General features: G+C 43.7%; 1 protein-coding gene across 5 annotated transcripts in view; it reads left to right on the forward strand.

Annotated features, from left to right (window-relative positions):
• Dst (dystonin) overlaps positions 1–27,773 on the forward strand; it is a 398,187-nt gene that overhangs the window by 242,551 nt on the left and 127,863 nt on the right. For 3 of the 5 annotated variants that reach the window (XM_029481652.1, XM_021175158.2, XM_029481658.1), the window contains 22 exons: positions 3,264–3,357; positions 3,646–3,800; positions 5,707–6,169; positions 6,331–6,459; positions 6,602–6,679; positions 6,785–6,946; positions 7,036–7,140; positions 7,773–7,868; positions 8,887–9,012; positions 9,648–9,800; positions 9,981–10,135; positions 10,315–10,441; positions 10,526–10,709; positions 11,819–11,976; positions 12,403–12,581; positions 13,025–13,163; positions 13,788–13,981; positions 14,738–14,900; positions 15,539–15,622; positions 16,617–16,724; positions 17,207–17,305; positions 26,524–26,652. In XM_029481652.1, the coding sequence (XP_029337512.1) occupies positions 3,264–3,357; positions 3,646–3,800; positions 5,707–6,169; positions 6,331–6,459; positions 6,602–6,679; positions 6,785–6,946; positions 7,036–7,140; positions 7,773–7,868; positions 8,887–9,012; positions 9,648–9,800; positions 9,981–10,135; positions 10,315–10,441; positions 10,526–10,709; positions 11,819–11,976; positions 12,403–12,581; positions 13,025–13,163; positions 13,788–13,981; positions 14,738–14,900; positions 15,539–15,622; positions 16,617–16,724; positions 17,207–17,305; positions 26,524–26,652 (3,280 nt within the window). Of the gene's footprint in view, positions 1–11; positions 3,140–3,263; positions 3,358–3,645; positions 3,801–5,706; positions 6,170–6,330; positions 6,460–6,601; positions 6,680–6,784; positions 6,947–7,035; positions 7,141–7,772; positions 7,869–8,886; positions 9,013–9,647; positions 9,801–9,980; positions 10,136–10,314; positions 10,442–10,525; positions 10,710–11,818; positions 11,977–12,402; positions 12,582–13,024; positions 13,164–13,787; positions 13,982–14,737; positions 14,901–15,538; positions 15,623–16,616; positions 16,725–17,206; positions 17,306–20,297; positions 23,001–23,621; positions 25,735–26,523; positions 26,653–27,773 lie in introns of those variants that run through there. The other 2 variants (XM_021175144.2, XM_029481662.1) reach the window with 2 other exon arrangements.

A 27,773-nucleotide genomic window follows, 5' to 3' on the forward strand; every position in this document is an offset into this window, starting at 1 on the left:
CCAAGTTTGGAACCTGGTAGGTTAGGGACTTGCTATTTTGTTTCTTGTTGAAGTTTTTTATATGGCGGCCTTCTCTTGTGGTGGTAGAAGGCCTTCCCTTTAAAATGCAAGAGAGGCTGGGGTGTGTTCAGTTAGAGTACTTGTCTGGCATCCACCAAACCATGGGTACCATCCCTAGCACCACATAAAAGTGGTTGCACGGCACTTGCCTGCAAATCTAGCATTTGGGAAGTAGAAGCAGAAGCCTTAGTGAGGCAGAGGCTGGCCTGTGCTCTAACTGTACCTCACGGATGGCGCAGGAAGGCACACCTTAGCCTTCAGGAACCACCCACCCGCTCGTCCAAGTGCAGAGGTTCTAGACCTTCTCGGCAAATGCACTACCCGAAGCCGCTTGCCCAGCCATGTCCCATGTGCTTATTCCCTTGAGGCCATAATCCTACAGCCCCACTGCGGTACGGGAAGCTTGTCCTTGGTGTCCCTCCTCACAGCGAAAGGCAAGTGTGATAGGCAGCTCTTGCTGCAGAGCTGCCACTCTACCTGTCTCTTAGGAGCTGTCCTGTGCTGGGTTGTATCGTCCCCTCGTCACAGGGGTAGTGTGGTCTGTTCTTTTGGCAGGGAGTCTGCCTCACTTGCTGCTTCTCTTTACTCCTGTTCCTTCCTTGACTTCAGCCTTCATGTTCTCTCCAGTAGTGTCCCAGGCTGGCTCATATGCCTTTATTTTTTTAATGACTAATTATTTGAGTATTGTTCAGGGTGCTTACCTTGGTTATAATTTCATATTTCTTCATGTGTTGCTTAAGCCACCTGTTACTTAGGTATCAGCTCTGAGAATGTAGAGAGGAGCTGTCATTTTGGGTCCCTTATCAGTGCCTTTGCTCAATGCAGTGTAGCTGTATCCTCACTGTCTTAGACACCGACTTCAGTGTTGCCATGGAGTAATGAATTAAAGATAATCAATATATTACACATGAATGCAAAGGCAAGTCCACCCTTTATTACTGGCTGCATCCTTGTTAACTCATAAAGTTACCATGTCTACATAAGCAGCCTATGAACCGAAATGAACTGTAAATGCTTAGGATGCAGCCCTTACAGGTAGTTAAAATGAAGCATTAAATGAGCCATTTGAATTAAAGATACCAAGAAAAGATAGTTTTGGTCACTACAGCAGTATCTGAATTTTAATATGCATCATAATCCGCTTTGTATTGCTACAGATTGCATACATATCACAAAAGAAGTTTATTATCTAGGCTTGTGTTAGAGTGCAAGTCTACTGTAAGCCCAGTACTTGGGAAGCTAAAAAAGGGGCAGGGCAAGTTGCAGGTCAGCCTGGACTATAGAAAAGACTGTCTCATACTTTAAAAAAAGAAGGGAAGAAGTTGGTGACTCGGAGTTGCAGAGGTTGAGGGATGCTGTCTAAGGCTGGCGTCTTTGAGGACCTGTGCGCTTCACCTTCCCCTGGTAGAGGGCAGAAAGGAGACTGAAGTGAGGTGGCCGGTGAGGAATCAGATCGGCACAGGAGACAACAGATGCTCACTGAGGCAGGAGAGCCAATGCTTCATTAGCCACTGCCACAGGAACCAAGCTGCCCCTTTGATAGTGACACTCATTTATTCATGAGGGTTGAGCCTTAATGACGTCATCGATCTTCCCGTCTCCGTATGCTGTACTGGGGATTGTGTTTGCAGCACATGGCGCTTTTGAGATACATTCAAACCACAACACCATGCTAATGAAATAAAGCGGTTGAGACTTCAAGACCGGGGAGCCAGTCTATTCTGGGTTAGGCTTATTACTTCAACTTGGAAGTCATGTGATCATAGACAAGTTCTTCAGTGTCGAGGCCTCAGTTTCTTCATCTGTAACAGGACGTAACGATACCTACCGTGTTTGGTGGTTTTGAATACAAGATGAGGTTTTGTGTGTGAAATGTTTCCTTTTCTGGTACACAGCAATTGTATAAGTGTACGGCGCAGCTGTTCCTGGTTTTAATTGTTCTCTTTTACTTGGTAAATGCTCTTTGAAAATTAAAATGTTTAACTCAGTTTGGCTTTGTAGCATTGGAGGTAGGGAAGTATTTGGATAAAAACCTTCATTTTTCTTGACACAAGTCTTTTGTGGGCACAGACCAGGTATTGCAAATTATAGCTATGTGGCTTGGAGTGTGTAGAAGACAAACAGGGAAGAATCGATGTTCTTGGGGCCTGTACTAGTCTGTGTGAAGAAGAAGCAAGCCCAGACACATTTGTACTTAGTTACTGAGCCAATATTCTGTGTGGAGTCTTTGGCTTTTAGAATCCGAGCAGTAGTGGCTTAGGAGAGAGAGTCTATCACACAAAGAAAAGTAATTGAACATTTTTCCAGTTAATTTAATGTGGTGAACAATGGAAGAGATGGTCAAATGGAAACAGATTTGGTTCCTCCTTAAATTCGTGTGCTTGCTTATTGATTATTGACTTATTGATTAGTCCAGCATTTTACCTTGTGTTAGGAAGCACGTGGGATCTGCTTGCTGTCCAGCATTTGTCTAGCTGTGTGATCTGAGCTTTGTGTTTCTAGTTGGTGCTTGGTATTGATAGAATTACCTTCACTGGTGCTGCCCGGGCTCCTGTGTATACCTGAGTTGTTTTTTAGGTGGTTGAAGCTGGATGACTCTTGGTGAAAATATTTGGCATATCTTTCCCAGTGACGCCCAATCGTCCTGCTCTGCCCGTACTTGCAGGGCTTTAATGCTGGCTACAAACAAAAGGCAAACCTCAGCAAGCAAATGAATGTCTGTAGGCAGGATTCTTTAGAATAGTTATCAGCATAGTATGTGCAGTGCATTGCATATGCACGCCGCAGCATATTTAAGGATCCGCTAAAGCCCTGCCCCTCCTTTTAGACTGCCTTTCGCCTGGTAGAAGTCCAGCTTTCTCGTGGTAGAAGTCCTCCTTGCATGGTCCTAGGGTAGCATTTCAGGACCGAAAATGCAGAGCAGTAGCTACAGTTACCGTAGCAGCGACTCTGTGTTTACTAACACCACCAGCACTCGGACTAGTCTGGATTCCAATGAGAATCTCCTGTCCGTTCATTGTGGTCCCACGCTGATCAACTCCTGCATTAGCTTCAGTAATGAGTCCTTGGATGGACACAGGTACGCAGTCTTCAGCATGAGGTTGTCTTTCCTTCCTTACAGGGGTCGTATTTCGGGACTGGTTAGCTCTTTGACTTCAAAAAAGAAGATTTTTTTTTTCTTTTTTCCCTTTTGACCCTTTTAGGTTGGATATGCTGCAGCAGATTGCCACCCGAGTTCAGAGGGATAGTGTCAGCTGCGAAGACAAACTCATCCTCGCCCGAAATGCTCTCCAGTCTGTAAGTCGACTTCAAGGGCCAGGGCTTGCTGTAGAGGGCTGGTGTGTGCTGGGGTAAACTGGAAACTTCCACAACAGTTGATTGACTCCTGGTACCTGTTCTCTGCCGAAGCTTTGAAGGATCATGATTGCTATTTCCTCGCTGAGGAGGCAGGGAGCCAAGGGCATGCGCCTGAACCAAAACAAATAAAGCCCCAAGAGGCGTCTCTCCTACTTTTGGAGTTTGAGGTTTAAAGCTGGTTTGGACCTCTGTCTTTATGGAATTAATGCCGAGTTCTTTTAACTATAGGATTCCAAAAGGTTAGAGTCGGGAGTCCAGTTTCAGAACGAAGCGGAGATTGCCGGGTACATACTTGAATGTGAGAACCTTTTACGCCAGCATGTGATTGATGTACAGATTCTGATAGATGGGAAATACTACCAGGCCGATCAGCTGGTGCAGAGGTAGGAGCGATCCTTAGTTCTTTTGTCCAGTTAGTGTGAGAACATAATGGGAATATACAATATACAGTGTGTGAATCGTGATATTTCTATAAAAAACAAGTAGAATCAACATGTATAATTAACTTTTAAAAATCTAATTTAGGGTTTTTTTTTAACTTATTCACTTTACATCCCACTCCCTGACCCCTCCAGGTCATCCACTCCCACAATCCTTCCCCTAACCCCTTCCCTTTTCCTCTGAGCTGGTAGGGCCCCCTGGATATCCCCTGACCCTGGCAGTTCAAGTCTCTGCTAGGCTAGGTGCTTCTTCTCTCACAGAGGCCAGACAAAGCAGCCCAGGTAGTAGAACATATCCCACATACTGGCAACAGCTTTTGGTATAGCCCCCTGCCCTATTCCAGTGTTCAGGACCCACGTGAAGGTCAAGTTGCATATCTACTACACATGAGTGGGGAGGCCTAGGTCCAGCTTGTGTATGTTCTTTCGTTGGTGGTTCAGACTCTGAGAGTCCCAAGGGTACAGATTAGTTGACTCTGTTGGTCTTCTGTGGAGTTTCTATCCTCTCAGAGGCCCGCAATCCTTCCTCCTAGTCTTCCATAGAGTCCTCAAGCTCTACCTACTATTTGGCTGTGGGTATCTGTATTTGAGTCAGCTGCTGGGTGGAGCCTTTCAGAGGACAACATGTTTCTGTCTACAAGCATAACAGAGTATCATTAATAGTGTCAGGGATTGCGGCTTGCCCGTGGGATGGATCTCAAGTTGGGCTGGTCATTGGTTGTCCATTCCCTCTGTCACAGAATGTCATTCTCATTAACATTTACTGTCACAGAAATGTTGGAGTCATTAAAATGAATATTTTTAATGCCTATATTTATTTCTAAGTGTTCAGGATATTTATGTGGGTCTTCGGATGTGACCCAGAGGTAGAGTGAATATTTAAGTAAGCCAAAGTTAAGGCCCTAGGTTTAGTCCTCAGACCTCCAGATGATGAGGAGGAGGAGGAAGAAGAAGAAAAGGAGGAGGAAGAGGAGGGGGAGGAAGAAGAGGAGGAGGAAGAGGAAGAAAAGGGTAATTTATAACATTAGAAAAAGAAAAATTGTAAAAAAGGTTCTCATCCGTTTTCTGATTACTCTGTTATAAAAATGGTCATAATCAAATATTAGAAAAAGAGACATGTGTAGCTAAAGCTGTGTATGGTGGCACCCACATGGATTCTCTGGAAAGAATTATAGATACCAGGGCTTGCAGGAGCTACATAGTAAGACTCTACCTCAGGAGGAAAATGACCATCAAAAAATAAACAATAAATCCAAAACCTATATGAGAAGGTTATGGGAGCAGAGGGAAGAGAACCCGGCGAACCTTAGGTAGTCTCTGTCTCTGTGTCCGTCCTTGTGAATCACGTTTGAGCCAGTGGTTCCACTTCTGTGAGCCAGTGGTTATTTTCTAGAAGATAATTAGATGAAATTAGAAAACCTTATGTTCATGCCAGACATAGCTTATAAAAAATTATTATCCTAAATATCAAATAATAGAACCATTGCCTTATGGTATATAATTATGTTCCTTATAAGTGCCAGTTATAAGAATTAATAATGTAGAGAGTTCTCACAGTGTGATACTCATTAAAAATTAAACATGAGGCAAAGTTTTATCAAGATGGTTTCAGTGATGTTTTTTAAAAACAAAATTGGCATTTCTCAAGCAAGTAGGTTTGCAGAACAATTGTTGGAAGCAGAGCTCCTGTGTGCCTTCTTGGGCCAGCGCTAGCTACCATTAGAGTCTTGCAGCAGTGGTACATGACTGATGGATGCCATTGCAGAGCCAGCACTGATACACTGGCTAAAGCCAGCGGTTTGCATTAGTCTTTTCTGTCCCACCTCAGATGTCTCTGTGTTCTCCACAGGGTTGCAAAGCTGCGTGATGAGATTATGGCCTTAAGGAACGAATGTTCCTCAGTGTACAGCAAAGGACGCATGCTGACCACGGAACAGACCAAGCTCATGATATCAGGAATCACTCAAAGCTTAAACTCAGGATTTGCACAAACCTTACACCCCAGCCTGAACTCAGGGCTAACCCAGAGTTTAACCCCTTCCTTGACGTCTTCTAGCGTGACTTCTGGCTTGTCGTCCGGGATGACTTCCCGCCTGACGCCATCAGTTACTCCGGTGTATGCACCTGGGTTCCCTTCAGTTGTAGCTCCAAACTTCAGTTTAGGGGTAGAGCCAAATTCATTACAGACTCTGAAGCTAATGCAGATCCGAAAGCCCCTTCTCAAGTCGTCTTTGCTGGATCAGAACTTGACAGAAGAGGAAGTCAATATGAAATTTGTTCAAGATCTCTTGAACTGGGTTGATGAGATGCAGGTAATGTTTGTCGCAGTTGTCCAGTCTTATTCGTGAAACAACTACTACTACTTTTTTCTTCCTCCTCCTCCTCCTTTCTCTCCCTCCTCCTTTTCTTCCTCTTCCTCTTCCTTCTCTCCCTCCTCCTCCTCCTTCTGTAAATCATTATTTTACTATTTTAGGTGCAGCTGGACCGCACTGAATGGGGCTCAGATTTGCCAAGTGTTGAAAGCCATTTAGAAAACCATAAAAATGTTCACCGAGCCATTGAAGAATTTGAATCCAGCCTTAAGGAAGCTAAAATTAGTGAGGTATATGAATTTTTGTGTTTTTAAATATTTTATTGTATTTTGATACTATTTTCTCTTTACTTAAAGACCCTGTAACTCAGTAATTAGTATTAGTGAGAACTTAGCATCCCTAACTCCCCATGCCTCTGCTTCCATATTTTAGATTCAGATGACAGCGCCTCTGAAACTCTCTTACACAGATAAGTTGCACAGATTAGAGAGTCAGTACGCTAAACTCTTGGTAAGTATTTTCTTTTTCTTTTTAATTTGTTTGCTTTAAGCGTTCTGTTTTCATTATGCCTGTTGCAAAAGGACCTGACTCTTACAATGGGTTTTCCTTAAAAAGAATACATCCAGAAATCAGGAGCGGCACCTCGATACACTCCACAACTTTGTAACCCGTGCAACTAACGAGCTTATCTGGTTGAATGAAAAGGAGGAGTCGGAAGTCGCTTATGACTGGAGTGAGAGAAACAGCAGTGTCGCCCGGAAGAAAAGCTACCATGCGGTGAGTCGGCTGCGCTTGGCTCAGGTGCCAGCACTGGACCTGAAGAGCTTGCCGTGTTTCTGATATGCTTCTTGATGCTTCCTCGCTAGGAGCTGATGCGGGAGCTGGAGCAGAAGGAGGAGAGCATTAAAGCTGTTCAGGAGATCGCAGAGCAGCTGCTTCTGGAAAACCACCCAGCCCGCTTGACCATCGAGGTAAGAAAGGTCGAGGCATGGGCTGATGCATCAGCAACCGTAAACCTCGTCCACTAGTTAAAAACAAAACACTTCTGAGTGCTTACTACAGTGTGGTTCGAAAATAACTGTCCCAATAAGTCATGCTGATCTTCTCTTCACCATCTCTTAGGATAAAGGTAGCAGGCTATTTTTAGGACCCATGGAGCTCCTTGTGGGTAAATTCATCTGATGGAGTGGAGGGGTGTTCTGTGTACTTACCATGTGTAACAAGCAGAAATGTAGCTTAGTTTGAGGGAGCAAATAATATTATGTGTTGCTAGATCCCCAGAGGCAGCTAAGTGCACATCTGTAGGAACACGTGCCTGACCACAAGACAGGAGCAGTGTGACATTCCAGGAGGAAGCTAGATCAGGCTTTAGACATCCTTAATGCACACAGAGCGCCCCCTCCTGGGAGGCCAGGAATTGCACCTTCTACATAAACAGGTTTCAGTATTAGATGTGCTTTTTACAGTATTTTTTCTTTATGAGAGATAAATACTCTGCATTAAATAATAAACCTTCAAATAGATGAGTGTTTTAAATATTATTATATATTAAATGTAATAATTACATTGATTGGCCCAGCTTTCACTGTGTTTTCTCCCTCAGGCGTACAGAGCAGCCATGCAGACGCAGTGGAGCTGGATCCTACAGCTGTGCCAGTGCGTGGAGCAGCACATTCAGGAGAACTCTGCCTATTTTGAGGTACGTTGGTAGATCCGCAGCGTGAACACACAGCATTGCTGTTTGGGCCGAGGTGCAGAACTACCACAAAGAAACATGTGCAGAGCACACGGGGAGTAAGCCAATACGTTCTTTTCAGGACATAAGTGCTGCTGTCTCATCCTAGAGGGGAAAGTCTGGCCTTTAAGGAAGAAATCTTATGGCTGGATGATGGCTTTAGTTGGCAAATTGTTTGCACTGAGTTCATTCCCCAGAAACTATACTTATGAAAAAAGAAAGTGAGCAGAAGATCCCTGAGGCTTGCTGGCCAGCCAGCCTAGACAAATAATGAGACATTTATTAATAATTAGTTATACTTGTTATTTGATAATACTTATTAATATAACTAATCAATATAATATGTCTATATATTTATAATATACATATATAATATATTATAATATATGATAAATACAAATATAATAAGGATAGAAGTATAATAATAAAAATAATTATTATTTTATAATAATGGATAATTATTATTATATAGGCTCAGTGAGAGACCCTATATCAAAGAAACAGGGTGGAGAGAAATGAAGAAGCCACCAGTTGTTGACCTCTGATTTACACACACACAAATACTGTACAAAAAAGATCACTCTAAAAAGTTGTTCGATATTAAGGAAAAATATATACTATAGAGTCAATCACATAAAGACTTCATTTTTTTCCTTTAGAAATTTTAATATATTGCATGAAATTCCACCCCTACTTAAAAGATTGATTGAACCCTAAAGGAAAACAGGCTTTTGATCAAAATAATATAAAGCCAAAACATAATGCATAATATACATGTACACTTTGCATAATTAATATTCATCTGTAGCCTCCCAAGTTAAAGATTAGTTTGAGCTTCAGAAAGGATGCTGCTATTGTTGCTTTGTGCTTTGGTTCTGTCCTGGCTTGTCAGCGGCGCACAGAGGGCCTGAGAACCAGATTTGACAACTCTGCGTTTTCCTGGCATTGAGTGCACTACAGCTGCCAAGTTTTCTCTCTTTAGTTTTTCAATGATGCCAAAGAAGCCACTGATTACCTACGGAATCTGAAAGATGCCATCCAGCGCAAGTACAGCTGTGACAGATCCAGCAGCATTCACAAACTGGAAGACCTCGTCCAGGAGTCCATGGTAAGGACGCAGAAACTCTGGGCTTTGTCGTACAAACAGCAGGGTCGATTAGTGTTTTGTTCTATGTTTATATGTTATATGTTACATACAGATTTGTACTTCAGACACACAGCTGTCTCGAATTCAACTGAGACTTTGGTTTGGGTAGTTTTTGATGATGTTTAAACTGCTTTAGCAGTGATGTGTGTGATCAGTTTTCATTTCTGGAGATATAACAATGGACAAAGCAGGCAGGAATCACCCTATCTTGTGGTGCCTAGATATTAAAGGGTAGCAACACAGTTGTACACTAAATAAACAAAAGGCTTGTAGACTGTTACATAGTAGTAACAGCAACAAGGAAACAAAATAACCGTAGACTAGTACATAGTAGTAACACAAGGGAAACAACACCATAGATTGGTACATAGTAGTAACAGCAACAAGGAAACAAAATAACCATAGACTGGTACATAGTAGTAACGGAAACAAAATAACCAGAAAAAAGGAAGGAAGAGGGCTTCAAGAGGGATGGGAGATGTGGAAGGTGTCCCCAGTAGTCAGGGCATTCTTCAGTGATGATGGTTTGTGAAAGGCCCTGTGGGATGGGAAGTTCGAATCATTAATTTTAAAGTCCCTCTGTGTTTGCTGCCTAGGAGGAAAAGGAGGAACTCCTGCAGTACAGGAGTGTGGTGGCAGGGCTGATGGGGCGAGCAAAGACAGTGGTGCAGCTGAAGCCAAGGAATCCTGACAACCCACTCAAGACGTCCATCCCCATCAAAGCCATCTGTGACTACAGACAGATTGAGGTACTTGTAATTCTCAAAGCAGACTGGATATTAAATGACGTCATAATGCTTCCTAGCCAGAAGGCATTTCTCTGTCTCATAAGATACACACACATATATATATAGTAATTCCCAAGATCGAGTGTGGAGGAAGATGAATTGATGGTGACCTCAGCTTTCCTTTCTTCCGTTTAAAACCAGATAACCATTTACAAAGACGATGAGTGTGTCTTGGCAAACAACTCTCATCGAGCTAAATGGAAGGTCATCAGTCCTACTGGGAACGAGGCCATGGTCCCATCTGTGTGTTTTACTGTTCCCCCACCAAACAAAGAAGCAGTTGACTTTGCCAACAGGTTTGTATGGTTTGGGGTCTTTCTGAAGGTTAGAGAAGCCATCAGTACTGTGTCAGGGACCTACGGGGTTGGAAAGTTCCGGAGCTACTACACAGGGGCATTTAGAAATAAATATTGTAGCATCTTTTCAGGAAGGAGTAAAAAGGCCTAAAATCTGTATTCTCCTGTATGAATTTCAGAATTGAGCAACAGTATCAGAGTGTGCTCGCTCTCTGGCATGAGTCTCACATAAACATGAAGAGTGTAGTCTCCTGGCACTATCTAGTCAATGAAATCGACAGAATTCGAGCTAGCAATGTGGCTTCGGTGAGTATGACATCATTTACGAGCCTCCCCACTCAGATGTAGCTCCTGGCGCTAAGTCATTAATCCAAGGATCCCTGTTCTTAGATAAAGACGATGTTGCCTGGCGAACACCAGCAGGTCCTCAGTAATCTCCAGTCCCGCTTGGAGGATTTCCTGGAGGACAGCCAGGAATCCCAAATATTCTCAGGCTCGGATATAAGTCAACTCGAAAAGGAAGTGAGTGTGTGCAGGAAGTATTATCAAGAGCTTCTCAAGTCTGCAGAAAGAGGTAAGGCATGGGGTTGCCAGGTTTCTTTTCCTTGTGGGGGTTTCGTCCTGACTCTTGTACTCCCCTTGGAAATCTCAGTCTTGGGTGTATTACATCCTTCAACTGTGACATGCATGCAGGATGGCTGAACAGTATGAAAATGTGTGTGTGTGCAGGGGATGGAACTCAGGAGCACATAACTTCATGCATGAAGCCCTGAGTTCAATTCCAGAGCCACCAGTAACAATCAGAACTTCTGAGCTACGAAGATGCCATACAAGATCATTAATTTCTAAAACTGGAATAACTAAAAATGCCCCCCAAGTGGAGGGACAGTCGACAGCCTCAGCTCATCTGTGGGAAGCACATTTGCTGTGCTTTACCCGGCAACCCTCAGAATGGAGGTCCTTAAGGATCACGAAAGATCTGATTCTTTTCCCGTGTTAAGTTTTACACAGCAGTTAAAGCAAAGTGCCTCATTTAGTTAAGTTTTATTTAATATCAATCTTAGTCCTAACTCTTCATACTATTTAGAAACAAATGATTTTATTAGTAATATTTTGTGTTTTTAAAACCTTAAAACATTAACAATTTTTTAAAGATTTATTTATTTATTTTATGTATGTGTGTGCACTGTTGCTCTCTTCAGATACACCAGAAGAGGGCATCAGATCCCATTACAGATGGTTGTGAGCCACCATGTGGTTGGTGGGAATTGAACTCAGGACCTCTGGAAGAGCAGTCAGTGCTCTTAACCACTGAGCCATCTCTCCAGCCCAATTAACAAAAATTTTTTTACCTGCTTTTTCCTTTTAGATCTTGGTTTAATTTAATGGTTAATTGATAGCATATAATTCACATTTTTGTGATTATTAAACAGAATAATACATTACTTCCTTTGGGCATTTCAGTGATGATTTGGTATTTTAAATGGCCTTAGGAAAATTTGCTTAGTAATTTTTAAGTTTTAAAATTCACATTCTAAGATTTCTGTTTTAAGGTTATGTCCTTAGGGTTTGTGCTAATAGGAACCACTGGTTTGTCTCAGTAAGAACAAAGCTGTTGTAATGAACCTTGCAGGAGAGCTTCCTGGGGAGTGGAAATTACTTACACCATGTGTCCTTTCACAGAGGAGCAAGAGGAATCTGTGTATAATCTTTACATCTCGGAAGTGCGTAACATTCGGCTCCGCCTGGAGAGCTGTGAAGACAGGTTAATTCAGCAGATCCGGACTCCCCTGGAAAGAGATGATTTACATGAAAGCATGCTCAGGATCACGGAGCAGGAGGTAAGAGTTACACACGTGTTAGCAAAGCCAGAGTCATTTCCTCTTAGAGACCCTGAATGTCACCTTCTGATTTCCTGCATGAAACTGTGACTTCAGTTCAGTTGTGCATTTCTTACTGGATGTGAACTAAGATCCCATGACTGAGGTCTGCCTCTGAGGTAGTAAACATAGAGGCACCCTGGTGGGCTTCTCGCAGAGAGTCATCATACACCTGCTGTTTACAGAGTTAGAGATTTAGGTCAAAGGAAGATGCAGTAATAATTACTGGTTATCAAGCTGGATTGGTGTGCTTCTGTTTACTTGGTAGAGGAAAAGGTTATACAGGTGCTTATATTGGTAATAAACTACAAAATGTGTTTTTAAGCTGCCGTAAGAACCATGCCCATGGCAGAGACGAAGATAACCTCCGTTTGTTTTCTGTACTAGAAACTGAAGAAAGAGCTGGATCGGCTTAAAGATGACTTGGGAGCGATCACAAATAAGTGTGAAGACTTTTTCAGCCAAGCGGCTGACTCGCCGTCTGTCCCCGCTCTCCGATCAGAGCTCAGCGTGGTCATTCAGAGCATGAGTCAGATCTACTCTATGTCTTCCACGTACATAGAGAAGTATGTCAGCACTCAGTTCTCACCCCGCCCCCTCTCTCAGTGCTTCTGCGGGCGATCCATTTATCTTAAGAAACTAGATTGATGATATTTCTCCATGTTTGGGGGGGGAGGGGCTACCTGGAAACTCCCTTTTTGTAGTTTGATGATATTTCTCCATGGGTGAGGGGGTTACCTATAAACTCCCTTTTTGTAGTTTTTTGGGGTTTCCACTCATGCTTGGCATAACCTATTGGAACCTAGGAACCTATTGGAATCTGCGTAAATGCCTCCTAGGGGTGGGGTATGGGGTGGTGTCTATTACGAAAAGAATCAACTGACTGTTACATGGATAGGAGGCCAGTCAGTGTCCCATGTCATGAGTTTTAATGACCCTCTCTAAGTCTACAGTGTGTGTCGGGGGAAGACATTGAACAGCATGAACTAGTATTTATTTCTCCTTAAAGGTTGAAGACTGTGAATTTGGTTTTAAAAAACACTCAAGCTGCAGAAGCCCTTGTCAAACTCTACGAAACAAAACTGTGTGAAGAGGAAGCAGTTATAGCAGACAAGAATAACATTGAGAATTTAATGAGTACTTTAAAGGTAAGAGTCTCACTTCTGACCACGGCTCCAAGGTCCTGCTCCGAGTCATTCCTCTAGCTCAAAGCTTGAGCGTCAAACATCCTGCACTAAGACTCTGATGTAGAGAGTGTTTCTGAGTGTGCCACCTCCGTTTCACACTTCTAATTCCAAAACTTCCTATAAATAACTACACTCAATCATTCCAGTATAAGTTATTGATATATTGCCATGCGGAGACATCAGGGCCAAGGTAATTTATAAAAGAAATCTTTTAGTTGGGGGCTTGCTTACAGTGTCAGATGGTGACTCCATGATCATCATGGTGAGGGGCATGGCAGCAGGCAAGCAGGCATGGCACTGGAGAGATAGCTGAGAGCTTACATTTAATCCACAAGCCCAAGACAGAGAGAGAGAGAGCAACCAGACCTGGGCTCTTGAAACCTCAAAGCCCAACCCCACTGACACATTTGCTTCAACGAAGCCACCCTCTAATCCTTCCCAAACAGTCCCACCAACTGGAACCAAGCATTTCAATATATGTCATACAATGATGGACAAATTGTAACCCTAGGTAAACAGTGTGTTTCTGTATGACTTGTTGATACATTATATCATGATGTCTGTCCATTGATTCATGTATTTCAGCAATGGCGATCAGAAGTAGATGAGAAGAGAGAGGTGTTCCATGCATTGGAAGACGAGTTGCAGAAAGCAAAAGCCATCAGTGATGAGATGTTCAAGACACACAAAGAACGGGACCTTGACTTTGACTGGCACAAAGAAAAGGCAGACCAGCTTGTCGAAAGGTGGCAGAGCATTCATGTCCAGATCGACAACAGGTGGGTCACCTTTCTGTTCAGTGCACATGTAGGTGGGAGTCCCTTTGTGTACAGAAGGCAAATTCCAAACTTACCAGGCATTAAGTGACATTCCATACTAATGTGTTAGCTGTAGGATTGTTCCCTACTTCCATTTCTTTCTTATAGACTCTCTTTTGCAGAAGAGGCAGGAAGAAGGCATTGGCTCTTCTGGAACTAGAGTTGCAGTCAGTAGTGAGCTTCTATATGGATGCTGGGAACCAAACTTAAGTCCTCTGGAGAGCAGCCAGTGCTCCTAATTGCTGAGATGTCACTACCTCCAGAAAAATGACCTTTTCAACTGTGCACAATTAAAATTGCTGATTTATCCTGACATTTGTATAATCTGTCTTTTAAAAAGATAATAGTCTACTGCTCTAAAAGTTATTACCAACTTATAATGTTCAAATAACTGAGTTTATAAAATAAATCATAAGCTTATTTCTTGGGCTCTACATAGCAATAAGCTACTCAGGATCCGTTGATTGACTGATTGTAATGAAGGCCACTTGCCCTGCATTTTCAGCTTTAGCCTCAGTGCCATAGTAAAACAGCACCGACAAACTTCATAGCTCCTGGGACAGGCTATGTCTGTTCACCCAGAAACCGCATGGGGCAGGTGCTGCTGGAATTGTGTTTTAGGCTGCTGCCAGGTATCTGCCCTGTTGTGCTTGGTGGCTCTTCCCTGCCCTTCCCCATTCCTGCTGGAATGTGACTATTCCATTGCTGTTCTTGTAGGCTCCGGGACTTAGAAGGAATCGGGAAGTCCCTGAAGCACTACAGGGACTCCTACCACCCTCTCGATGACTGGATCCAGCACATTGAAACGACCCAGAGAAAAATTCAGGAAAATCAGCCAGAAAACAGCAAAGCCCTGGCCCTGCAGCTGAACCAACAGAAGGTACTTGAACTGAGATTCTGTCTGAATTTGGTCCGCCTCAAGCCTCACCTTTCTCTCCTGTCTTGGAATCAAAGGCAGTTGCTTAGACCACTGTGAGGAATGATGATGCCTGTGAGAATTCTATACCTTAAACTTGCCTGCATTTACTTTTATTTTCCAAAAGTCATTTATAAAAGCGTAGATATTGAAGAGTGTGTTAGAGTAGTTTCCACAGACTTCATTTTCCGGGTTTCAGAGGCTGGGTCTAATTTTTCTTGATAATATGCTGGCAGTATAGTTTATACTTGCTAAATTAATACACATGGCCAGAGGTAATAGATAGAATCCTAGCTAGTGGCGATTGGTGGGAAGTTGGATACTTTAAGGTTTTATCATTAGCAGCCCGTAATGTCTAACAGTTTGCATCTGGAGTGGGTATAAGGAATGGCACCACGTCTGTTCTGCAAACTTCTCATTTCTGCCCTGAAAGCCTCCCAAGGGTAGATCGCTTATTAATCTTTCCTGGAAGTTTGTTATTTATAAGTCAAGGCACGTGTAAGTATGACGCATTATGCAGTGCAGCATTGAGTGGCTGCATGCTTTTTCATTACTGACGCTGTAGAGCTCCTGTCTCCTCCTCTCTAAACTCTGTGTTACAGATGCTGGTGTCTGAAATAGAGGTGAAGCAGAGCAAAATGGATGAGTGTCAGAAATACTCAGAGCAGTACTCGACTGCCGTCAAGGTGAGGACAGACGAATAGCTATATAATGCTATAGCATAGATTTAAAGCAGTTCAAGTCAGTCCATTCTGTTTAAAAAGAGAAAGTCCCCATTTAATCTTTTGCATACATGCCTAGTAAGTATGAAATGAGTCAGGTGATAGCCCGTGACTGGTTCATTTTCTCTGTCTCTGTGAATGCATGAAAGTATACAGATGCCCCAAATACATAGCTCTGAAACGTTTCTTTCTTTTTTAAAAAAAATTATTTATTTATTTATATGAGTACACTATAGCTATCTTCAGACACACCAGAAGAGGGCATCGGATGGTTGTGAGCCACCATGTGGTTGCTGGGAATTGAACTCTGGGCCTCTGGAAGAGCAGTCAGTGCTCTTAACCACTGAGCCAGCCATCCCCTCAGCTCTGACATTGGTTTCTTACTGCTCTCCTTTTCTCTTTAATTTAAACTGTAGAGAACATTTAGCTTGTCCTGAAGAAACGCTGTCATAGTTTGATGCTAACACTGATGCTATCTTAGGCTCCCAGCTCCATAGCTCTGCTGTTGAATAAGTGGAGGATGCCTATAACTGATAGTATTCTGCAGTGAATGTTTTCTCGAGTTCTAAAGACAACTGGGACCTTTGCTGACCACTGCACATGTCTCTGCTCATGTCACTGCCTCGCAAGTATCTCTAGAATCAAATAGGTCTTTAAATTTTTCGTTTTCAAGGCAGGCAGTGGTAGTGCATGCCTTTTGTCTTAGCACTTGCAAGGGAGGCTCATGCATCTCTAGCCTGGTCTACAGAGTGAGTTCCAGGGCAGGCAGGGCTACACAGAGGAGTCTTGTCTCTAAAAACAACAACCACAACAATAAAATGGAGTATTCATCGTTGACTTTTTTTATTTAAAATTGTTTCAGTGAACTAGTTGCCAATGCTCTGTGGTCAGTCCCTATGGAGTGAAGCTGTCAGGCTTTGCTTGAATTAATTTTTATCACATTGGTTCTTTCATGCAGGACTACGAATTGCAAACAATGACCTACAGGGCTATGGTGGATTCCCAGCAGAAGTCACCAGTGAAGCGACGGCGGATACAGAGCTCAGCAGACCTCGTTATTCAAGAGGTAACAAACACAGAAGGGCAAAGGACAGGAAGAGAGAAACAATGTTTTCAAAACACTTTTACTTTCTCCTGGTAAAGCATAACTAGTATAAAACTGGCCATTTTAATTATTTTTAAATGATTTAATGGCATATTAGTATATAACAATTTTGGGAATGCATGATGGTTTACTTCTAGTGTTTCTCTTAGATAATCCTTGAGACAGAAAGTACCACAGTACTACATTTTATTAAGTCTCTTTAAAAACTCTTTTAGAGTCAAGATCATTTATTAACACAGAAAATAATATGTTTCATGAGTATACCCAGAAGGAGGTGGGGCATACAAAGAGAGCAGCAAGCTCGTTACTCCTGAAGTGAGACCAACTACTGGATAAGTGTGTTTTATTCCCGAAAGCCTAGTCGGCGGCAGCGCGGGCATCGGTCAGCAGTCACACACCGCCTTGGTTGCAGAAATAATGCTCTCTTCACTTCTCCCTCGCAGTTCATGGACCTGCGGACACGGTACACTGCCCTGGTCACTCTCATGACGCAGTATATTAAATTTGCTGGTGATTCATTGAAAAGGCTGGAAGAGGAGGAGGTAACCGTTAACATGTTACATCCGTGTGAACAGGAACTAGGTTTGAGCCGAAACTGTAATGCTTTGGGAAGGAAAAGCTTCGTGATGAATTTACATGGCTGATTGCTAACATGCAAGTCGTTAATTAGTAGCTTAACCTGGAAGAGACTGAAAGCCTTGGACATTTGTTTGGTTTTTAAAGTCTCCAAAACAGAAAAGTTTTTTTTTTTTTTTTTTTTTTTTTTTAAGATTTATTTATTTATTTATTATATGTAAGTACACTGTAGCTGTCTTCAGACACACCAGAAGAGGGCGTTGGATCTCATTAAGGATGATTGTAAGCCACCATGTGGTTGCTGGAATTTGACATCAGAACCTTCGGAAGAGCAGTCATTGCTCTTAACTGCTGAGCCATCTCTCCAGCCCCAGAAAAGCATTTTTAAAGCTTTACTTCAGGTGGCCTGGAGTATCGGCTTAGTGTACTTTAGTCATGGGTTTGATCCCCAAACCTCAAAAGCAGCTACTTCAGAACCATTGTGGTAGAATTAGTATCATCCACAGTGCTGGGTCAGCGGGAAGATTTGGGCAGAAGTGGCTTGAGCTTCTTCACATCTGAGTTTCTATCAAGTGCAGATGCCACTCATAGGAAGTCTGTAGAGAGCTTCCATGCACACACACACTTCCGTTACTCATCTTAAATTGACATACTTTGTTTAAAAGTTAAATTTAAATCAACTGTATTAAAAAGACACACTTAATAATAGATATTTGTGCAAAAGAATGGGCTTAAGAAGTGTGGAGCTTTAAGATTTGCATTTTTGCCAAAAACTTATATGTGTTAAGAAGAGTAAACCTCTTTCTGACACAAAGGATACTTGCAGCTTTGATCCTGAACTTAGAATTGTGCTGAGAAACAGCAAGAGTAAGAAATGACTTGTAGCCGGGCGGTGGTGGTGTACGCCTTTAATCCTAGCACTCGGGAGGCAGAGGCAGGTGGATTTCTGAGTTCAAGGCCAGCCTGGTCTACAGAGTTAGTTCTAGGACAGCCAGGGCTACACATAGAAACCCTGTCTCGAAAGTCAAACAAGCAAAAGATATGTAACTAACTGGAGTTTTAGACCCCTAGTGCTTCTGAAACAGTCTTGAAGTTCTCCAGGATGAGAGAACAGTTTTTCATAATCAACACACAAGCAGATACCTGAAGAGTTCAGAAGTAACAGCATGTGTTAGAGAAATATAGAGCATTAACTTAGATGTGTATTTGATATGGTAGAGAAATTCTGTAGCTGATACGAACACCCAACTCTAGAAGTTATTGATCCCTCTGCAGAGAGCTAAGAGACCTTTCAAGGAGCTGATTTTCATGCATAAGTTTGATGGAAAGATGTAAAACCAGTAACTGACCTAATTATTGAGGGTAATTTTAAGCATAAGTGAAAAAAATCTAGTTAATTAGATAACATAGACTTATTAATAAGCCACCAAAATTACTCTAATTAAGATACTGGAGACTCAGCAATAGATTTTACTTTATTTTTGCTGAGTTAAACAAATTCTGACTAAGAGAAAACAGCTCAGAATAGCATGGCTATAGCTAAGCTATGCTTCTGAGTAAGATTTGATGAGGGACTGGTTCTTAGAAAGAATTTTTTTTAATTAAATGTTGTGGTTTTGTTTTTGAGACAGTGTCTGTCTGGTTAACCCAGAATGAGGGGCCAGAGCTCCAAGTCCTCCGGTTTAACCTGAGTACTGGGATCACAGGTGTGTGGTCTGTGCCCTGAGAAGGCTTCATGTTTTCAATATGCAGAATGCTGTAGCGTCCTGAGGGTTGACTTTGATACAGAATTGAAATATACCATTGAGCGTAGCAATTACAATGAGACTTGTTTTTCTGTGGAGTCATATTAACAGCCGTGGGGAGATTAATGAAGGAAGCTGAGCTTTTAAGCCCCAAATTATCAGAGACCAAGAAAGTGGGAGAAGAAAAAAGATTTGTTATCAGTTAAATTCTTGAAAGTCACATATTCCAGTGAAAACAAAGCGTATCTATAAAATGATTTTGTCTTTCTATTTCAGCTCTTATCTCTCTTTTCAAATTGATACTGACTCGAAATATTAAGTAAGAAAACTAGAATATGTTTATAAACTAGTCCAAACATTCAGTATTTCAATTAATATTTACTTCCCCAGTCCTCCCAGCTGCTAAAAGGTTTCTTGATACTTATTTGGTAAGATGGATATGAATCCCTATGTATATTTTTAAATCCTTTCTATTTCACAAGTTCCTTTGTATTTGTGGGGTATCTTAAGGGACTTGACAAGATGGGTTCCAGATGAGGCATGCCAACTACGATGACCTGGGGGTACCTGAAGCCATCAGGGACAGGCGCTGCCTTTGCATTAGCAATGACCTTCATTGTAACTGTCACATTCGCATGCATAAACATTGACTTAGTAATGTCAATGTTTTGCATAATTCTCCTTTCCCGTGTTTTAAAGTACCATTTCTGACTTTGGCTCTCTGTTCTGTTTCTTTAATCATAAACATGGGACTGCGCGTATCATGTTTAATTTCCACTGAACTCCGCTCTTGAAAACTGAATCTTGCGTTCATTGGTTCTTGTGTGGTGGTGGTGTTCTAAGCTGACAGAATTATGTTGTATGAGACTAGAGTGGCTATCATTATAAGAAAAGCTTATGTTTTCTATTTATAAAAGTTTGGAGTCCCACTCTTGTTCTGTAGAGACATTTCTTGCTTCAGAACCTCAAGCCTGCTAATTTTCCATATGAAATTACTCCTGAGGGGCAGAAGACATTGGTTGGTAACCGAACAGGCTTGCAGGATTTCTGTCTCCTTCCTCCTGGCTTTCTGAGGCTTCTGCTCTGAAGGTGCTGGTACTGGTGGCGACTGCTTATTCCGCATCTGAGTTCCCTTGGTCTCGTAAGTACTGCTCCAGAGGCTGCAGAATCTATGTCAATGGGACGCCTTTGACCCTTTAAATGTTTCTCGCAGATGAAAAGGTCTAAAGAGAATTCTGAGCAAGGAGCATATTCAGATCTACTGCAGCGTCAGAGAGCAACCATGGTTGAGAATAGCAAACTTACGGGGAAGATCGGTGAACTGGAAACAATGGTGGCTGAGCTAAAGAAACAGAAATCCCGGGTCGAGGAGGAGCTTCCGAAAGTTAAGGAGGCCGCCGAAAATGAACTGAGAAAGCAACAGAGGAACGTGGAAGACATCGCCCTGCAGAAGCTGCGGGCCGAGAGCGAGGCCAAGCAGTACCGCCGAGAGCTGGAGACGATCGTGAGGGAGAAGGAAGCTGCCGAGCGGGAGCTGGAGCGGGTGAGGCAGCTCACGGCGGAGGCGGAAGCTCGGCGAGCCGCGGTGGAGGAGAACCTCCGCAACTTCCGGAGCCAGCTGCAGGAAAACACCTTCACCAGGCAGACGCTGGAAGATCATCTGCGGAGGAAGGACTCGAGCCTCAGTGATCTGGAACAGCAGAAACGGGCCCTGGTGGAAGAGCTGCAACGAAAGCGGGACCACGAGGAGGAGCTCCTGCGACTGGTGAAGCAGATGGAGCGGGACCTGGCCTTCCAGAAGCAGGTGGCCGAGAAGCAGCTGAAGGAAAAGCAAAAGGTCGAGTTGGAAGCCAGAAGGAAAATCACCGAAATTCAGTTTTCATGTAGAGAGAGCGCTGCGGTGGCACAGGCAGGGCCCCAGAGGGAGCAGGACAGACAGAAAGAGGAGGAGCTGAAGCAGCAGGTGGATGAGCTGACCGTGGCCAATAGGAAGGCGGAGAAAGAGATGAGGGAGCTGAAGTACGAACTCAGCGCGGTCCAGCTCGAAAAGGCCTCGTCTGAGGAAAAGGCCCGGCTGCTGAAGGATAAATTGGACGAGACGAATAACACACTCAAGTGCCTCAAGGAAGATCTGGAAAGGAAGGATCAGGCTCAGGAACGCTATTCCCAGCAGCTCAGAGACCTGGGAAGGCAGCTGAACCAAACGACAGACAAAGCCGAAGAGGTCAGGCAGGAAGCAAACGATCTCAAGAAAATAAAGCACACCTATCAGTTGGAATTAGAGTCTCTCCATCAAGAGAAAGGAAAACTCCAGAGGGAAGTTGACAGAGTCACCAGGGCGCACGCACTAGCCGAGAGGAACATTCAGTGTTTAAACTCCCAAGTTCACGCTTCGAGAGATGAGAAGGACCTCTCAGAAGAGAGGAGACAGCTCTGCCAGAGAAAATCAGACCATTTAAAAGAAGAGTTTGAGAGGAGCCATGCACAGTTGCTTCAGAATATTCAAGCCGAGAAAGAAAATAATGATAAAATCCAAAAGCTGAATAAAGAGCTGGAGAAAAGCAATGAGTGTGCAGAAACGCTCAAGCAGAAGGTGGATGAGCTCACGAGACAGAATAATGAAACCAAATTGATGATGCAGAGGATTCAGGCAGAGTCCAAGAACATAGTCCGCGAGAAGCAAGCCATCCAGCAGAGATGCGAAGTGCTGCGGATCCAGGCAGACGGTTTTAAGGATCAGTTACGGAACACCAACGAACACTTGCATAAGCAGACAAAAACAGAGCAGGATTTCCACAGAAAAATTAAAAGCCTCGAAGATGATCTAGCCCAAAGTCAAAACCTTGTAAGCGAGTTCAAGCAAAAGTGTGACCAGCAGAGCATGATCATCCAGAAAACGGAGAAGGAGGTGAGGAGCCTGAGCGCAGAACTGAGCGCGTCCAAAGAGGAGAAGCGGCGGGAAGAGCAGAAGGCTCAGCTGCAGCGAGCTCAGGTGCAGGAGCTGAATGACAGGCTGAAGAGGGTGCAAGACGAGCTGCACCTGAAGACCATCGAAGAGCAGATGACCCACAGGAAGATGATCATGCTCCAGGAAGAGTCGGATAAGTTCAAACGCTCAGCAGATGAGTTTCGGAAGAAGATGGAGAAGCTAATGGAGTCCAAGGTCGTCACTGAAAACGATCTCTCAGGCATCAAGCACGACTTTGTGTCTCTCCAGAGAGAAAACTGCCGGGCACAAGAGAACGCGAAGCTGTGGGAGACCAACATCCGAGAGCTTGAGCGGCAGCTTCAGTGCTACCGTGAGAAGATGCAGCAAGGCCAACACGTGGAAGCAAACCACTATCAGAAGTGCCGGAGACTCGAGGAGGAGCTGTTGGCCCAGAGACAGGAAGTTGAAAACCTCAAGCAAAAAATGGACCAGCAGATAAAGGAACATGAGCACCAGTTGCTTCGGCTCCAGTGTGAAATTCAAAAGAAGAGCACAACCCAAGACCACACCTTTACGTCGGCTTTTGATACGGCAGGGAGAGAGTGCCACCACCCTGCAGAGATCTCCCCCGGGAACTCTGGGCACCTTAACCTAAAGACCAGACTCCCACTGTCCAGGTGGACTCAGGAACCACACCAGACAGAAGGAAAATGGCCGCACAGGGCTGCTGAACAACTTCCGAAGGAGGTTCAGTTCCGACAGCCAGGGGCTCCGCTAGACAGGGAGAGCAGCCAGCCACGCTACTCGGAGTATTTTTCTCAGACAAGCACTGAACTGCAGATAACTTTTGATGATAAAAACCCAATCACGAGACTGTCTGAGCTAGAGACGATGAGGGAGCAAGCCCTGCATCCCTCCAGACCGCCGGTGACGTATCAGGATGACAAACTTGAAAGGGAGTTGGTGAAGCTTTTGACACCCTTAGAGGTACACATTGGCCTGAGGCCTTATTAGCTATGTCATGTCAGGCTGCTGCTTTTATTTCTTTTTCTTTTTTTTTCTCCAAGACTAGATTTTTAAGTTTTGAATGCTTAGCTGTGTGTGAGGGGGAAAAAAACACTGTAATTTTCCAGCAGTTTGGCTGCACTTACTACAAATTACCACTGACTTATGAATGCTTGAGATGAGATATAAATATGTTGGGTAAATTTATTTCTATAGGAGTAAATATTTTAATGTGACTGTTTTTTTTAAAGATCTAGAAAATCGTTGTGGGTGCAGTTCAGTGGTAGAAGGCTTCCCTGGCATATAGATGGCCCAGGGTTAGAGACCCAGAACTACAAGAGAGAGCAGGAAAAGATAGAAGAATCAAATATCACCTTCAATTTCTAGCATACTCTGTGGCCAGATTTCATTCTGACCTCTTCCCACTCATTGCTTTAATGTATTTAGTTGCTAACACTTGAGTCTCTCAGAATATTATCCCTACCCTGGGTTTGCAATTCTCCACTCAGTTATAGTTGAAGGGATTGTGATTGGGTGGAGACTACTGGATAAAATGTCATGCTCTTGGGGCAACGTTTAACGTCTTAAACATTCCTGTTACAGATAGCTAAGAACAAACAGTGTGGCATGCATACAGAAGTCACGACCTTAAAACAAGAGAAGAGGCTGGGTTCCAGTGCTGCTGGATGGATGCTGGAAGGGTGCAGAACATCTGGTGGACTCAAGGGAGATTTCCTTAAGAAAAGCGTAGAGCCAGAGGCTTCCCCGAACCTTGACCTTAACCAGGCGTGCTCTGTTAGGGATGAGGAGTTTCAGTTCCAAGGGCTCAGGCACACCGTGAGTGGCAGGCAGCTGGTCGAAGCCAAGCTCCTGGACATGAGGACAGTTGAGCAGCTGCGGCTTGGTCTGAAGACTGTCGAAGAAGTTCAGAGAAGTCTTAGCAAGTTTCTGACCAAAGCTACCTCCATTGCAGGACTTTATCTAGAATCTTCCAAAGAAAAAATGTCGTTCACTTCGGCGGCCCAGAAAATCATAATAGACAAAATGATAGCTCTAGCCTTTTTAGAAGCTCAGGCTGCAACAGGTTTTATAATCGATCCGGTTTCTGGTCAGACTTACTGTGTTGAAGATGCAGTTCTTCATGGCATCGTTGATCCTGAGTTCAGGAGCAGGCTCCTGGAGGCAGAGAAGGCAGTTTTGGGATATGCACATGCTTCTAAGACGCTGTCAGTGTTCCAGGCAATGGAAAATAGAATGCTTGATAGGAAGAAAGGTAAACATATCTTGGAGGCACAAATTGCCAGTGGGGGCGTCATTGACCCTGTGAGAGGCGTCCGTGTCCCTCCAGAAATGGCTGTGCAGCAGGGCTTGCTGAACAACGCCGTCCTACAGTTCCTGCATGAACCGTCCAGCAACACAAGAGTCTTTCCTAATCCCAACAACAAGCAGGCTCTGTATTATTCGGAGTTACTGCAGATCTGTGTGTTTGATGTAGATTGCCAGTGTTTTCTCTTGCCATTTGGGGAGAGGGAAATATCCAATCTCAACATAGAGAAAACTCATAAAATTGCCGTGGTAGATACCAAAACAGGGGCGGAACTGACGGCATTCGAGGCTTTCCAGAGAAACCTGATTGACAAGGGTATTTATCTCGAACTCTCAGGGCAGCAGTATCAGTGGAAGGAAGCTATATTTTTTGACTCCTACGGGCATCCTTCTCACATGTTGACTGATACTAAAACTGGTCTGCAGTTCAATATTAGTGAAGCTGTAGAGCAGGGAACGCTGGACAAAGCCTTGGTGCAAAAGTATCAGGAAGGCCTAACTACACTAACAGAACTGGCTGACTTTCTTCTGAGCAAGGTAGTCCCCAAGAAGGATTTGCACAGTCCTATTGCAGGCTATTGGCTGACCGCTAGTGGGGAGCGGATCTCCTTGCTGAAAGCCTCCCGGAGAAACTTGGTTGATAGGGTCACAGCCCTCAGATGCCTTGAAGCCCAAATCTGTACAGGAGGGATCATCGATCCCCTAACTGGGAAAAAGTACAGGGTGGCCGAGGCTTTGCATAGAGGGCTGGTGGATGAGGGCTTCGCCCAGCAGCTACGCCAGTGTGAATTAGTGATCACGGGAATCAGCCACCCCGTCAGCAATAAAATGATGTCAGTGGTGGAAGCCGTGAATGCAAATATCATCAGTAAAGAAATGGGCATGCGTTGCCTGGAATTTCAGTACCTCACAGGGGGCCTAATAGAGCCACAGGTTTTCTCAAGGCTGACCATCGAAGAGGCCCTTCATGTCGGTGTCATTGATGTCCTCATCGCCACCAGACTCAAAGATCAAAAGTCCTATGTCAGGGATATAATGTGCCCCCAGACTAAGAGAAAATTGACATATAAAGAGGCCCTGGAGAAAGCTGATTTTGATTTCCACACAGGACTTAAGCTGTTAGAAGTGTCTGAACCCTTGGGGACAGGGATATCCAACCTCTACTATTCTTCCCAGTAGGGCGTTTCACTCTGTGCAGAGGCCGTGCCGGCTGCATCCTGCCATCTGTTCAGAGCAGATGGTGTCTGCTAAATGTGCAGCCTAGGAACTGTGTCACCAACTCGAAGCGCTGTTAATTTCTTGTAGGCTAGAAATAGCTCCCTGATCAGAAAACATGGCCATTCTTAAGTTGAAAGCAGAAAACGATTGGCTACCCCTGAAATAGTAACTTTTTTTTTAAAAAAAAAGTCTTATCTTACTAAAATAAATGGGTTTTACCTAGAAAATGGGGTGAGCGTGGTGACCATCCACACGTTCACGGACTCATTTCTTCTGACCTCCTTCGTAGTCCTTTCACTGAATAGATTCAACACATTAATGATGTCATCCGTTGTGCATCCTGAAAGAGCGCCTCACGGAGCACCATAGGACCTGGATCCAAAGGAACATGCAAAAGTGCCCCCGACCCGTGAGGCTGGAGATCACTACCTGCAGGCCGTGATGTCCTCTGCATAGTGAAGTGTTCGCTGTTAACTCTTACTTTGGTTGAGACTTTGGAAATAAAATCTAACAAGTGCATTGTGTATTGGAGGAGGGGTGTCATCTGTGTGGAGTTGCTCTCTCTTCTTTTGCTCTCTCCTTTTGTCTGATAGCATCTGTCAAGGCATCTGCGATTGTAATGCTAATGTAAAGGCAGCGATTCCCAACTCTCTCTCCCCCCTCTCTCATGAATAAAGTTGGGGTTGCTTATTTGTCATACTCCTGAAGCAGCTGGGTGGCCAGAGCAGTGATCCCAGACTGATCATAAAAGCTTTTCCCATCCTCAAAGACATCTGCTGGGTGATGCGGTGGATGTGGTTAAGTCAATGAATAAAATATCGCAGTAACCTGTGTGCATGATGGAAACATTTGTGCCTTCTTGTTTCAGCAGAAAGGAGGGGTCAGTTGAGAAGCTCAGTCATTTATTGGAATGTTTGTTTCTTTGTTTCTTTCTTCTTTTTTAAACACTTGTACCTGTCAGAAGTCACTGGATGAAGAGAAGAAACAACATATTGAAAAAGCTAAAGAATTACAGAAATGGGTATCAAATATCAGCAAGACCCTGGGAGATGGGGAGAAAGCTGGGAAACCTCTCTTCTCTAAGCAACAGGTATATTCACAGAGGCCCTAATGCTAACGGGGTAGAATTTACCGAATCATACAGTCTACAAAGCACAAGCTATAAATCTTTACCATATCCCCCCAGAGTTAGAGGCTTTTACAATAAAAATCAATAGTTTAGGCCCTTAGGTATTTTCCTCAAAGAGTCATAGTTCGAATCTGCTAGAAAAAGGGGTCCTATTCCAAAGCCAGAATCATGTTCATTGGCCTCGTTATGGGCAAGCCACTAGGTCATAGGGCCTTACCGTACATCTCCCTGCTTAGAATGAATGGGATTGTTGACCAATGATGTCATCAGCCCTACATGCCACCCACGTCAGAGAGACATGGAGAGTAACGTTCACAGCTGTGAACGCTGTTGAGTGTTTAGTAGACCTCTCCTGGGCCTTTTCTGTTTCATGAGGAAGGCTTTCTTGTTCAACCTCTCTACACCGTACATTCTTCCCATTGACTACAGTCTCCAGCCCTTCCTGTTTTCCCTGCCAATGGCTCTGTGTGTGTGTGTGTGTGTGTGTGTGTGTGTGTGTGTGTGTGTGTGTGTGAGAGAGAGAGAGAGAGAGAGAGAGAGAGAGAGAGAGAATACTGCAGTGGATGGTGGTGGATGGTGGTTTTTACTCAAGACATTGACATTAAGGTGTAGATCCTAGTAGTGCCTGTTCCTGATGGTAGGAATTCCCGCTAGTTTGTGTATTCTTGCTGTTGGGTTTTGTTTTGGGCAAACAAGGTCTAGGCTAGTCTCACCCTTGCTATGTAGCCCAGGCTGGCCTTGAAGTGTGATTTCATACGAGTGGAAGAACTAAGAATTCAGAAAGCATTTGGTGGTTTTTAAGCAAAAACACTCCAAACTGATTTCCCTCAAATGTTTGGTTTAAAATTCTTCCCAGGCTGCTTCTCACTATGAAAAAGGAAGGCATTCAAACAAGGCACGTAAGCCTTAGCAAAGATCTCTTGAGAGAGCACATCTCTTCAGAAGCGTGGATTATAAACACCTGGTTGTCTTCATATTATAGTTACACAATTCTCCAGGAGGTTCATTAGATTAGACCTAGTACATGCGGACACTTTTAAATAAGGTTGTGGCCCTAGCTGTAATTCTAGAACACCTGCTTT

The sequence above is a fragment of the Mus caroli genome, chromosome 1 (assembly GCF_900094665.2).
Source record: "Mus caroli chromosome 1, CAROLI_EIJ_v1.1, whole genome shotgun sequence".
NCBI lineage: Eukaryota > Metazoa > Chordata > Mammalia > Rodentia > Muridae > Mus > Mus caroli.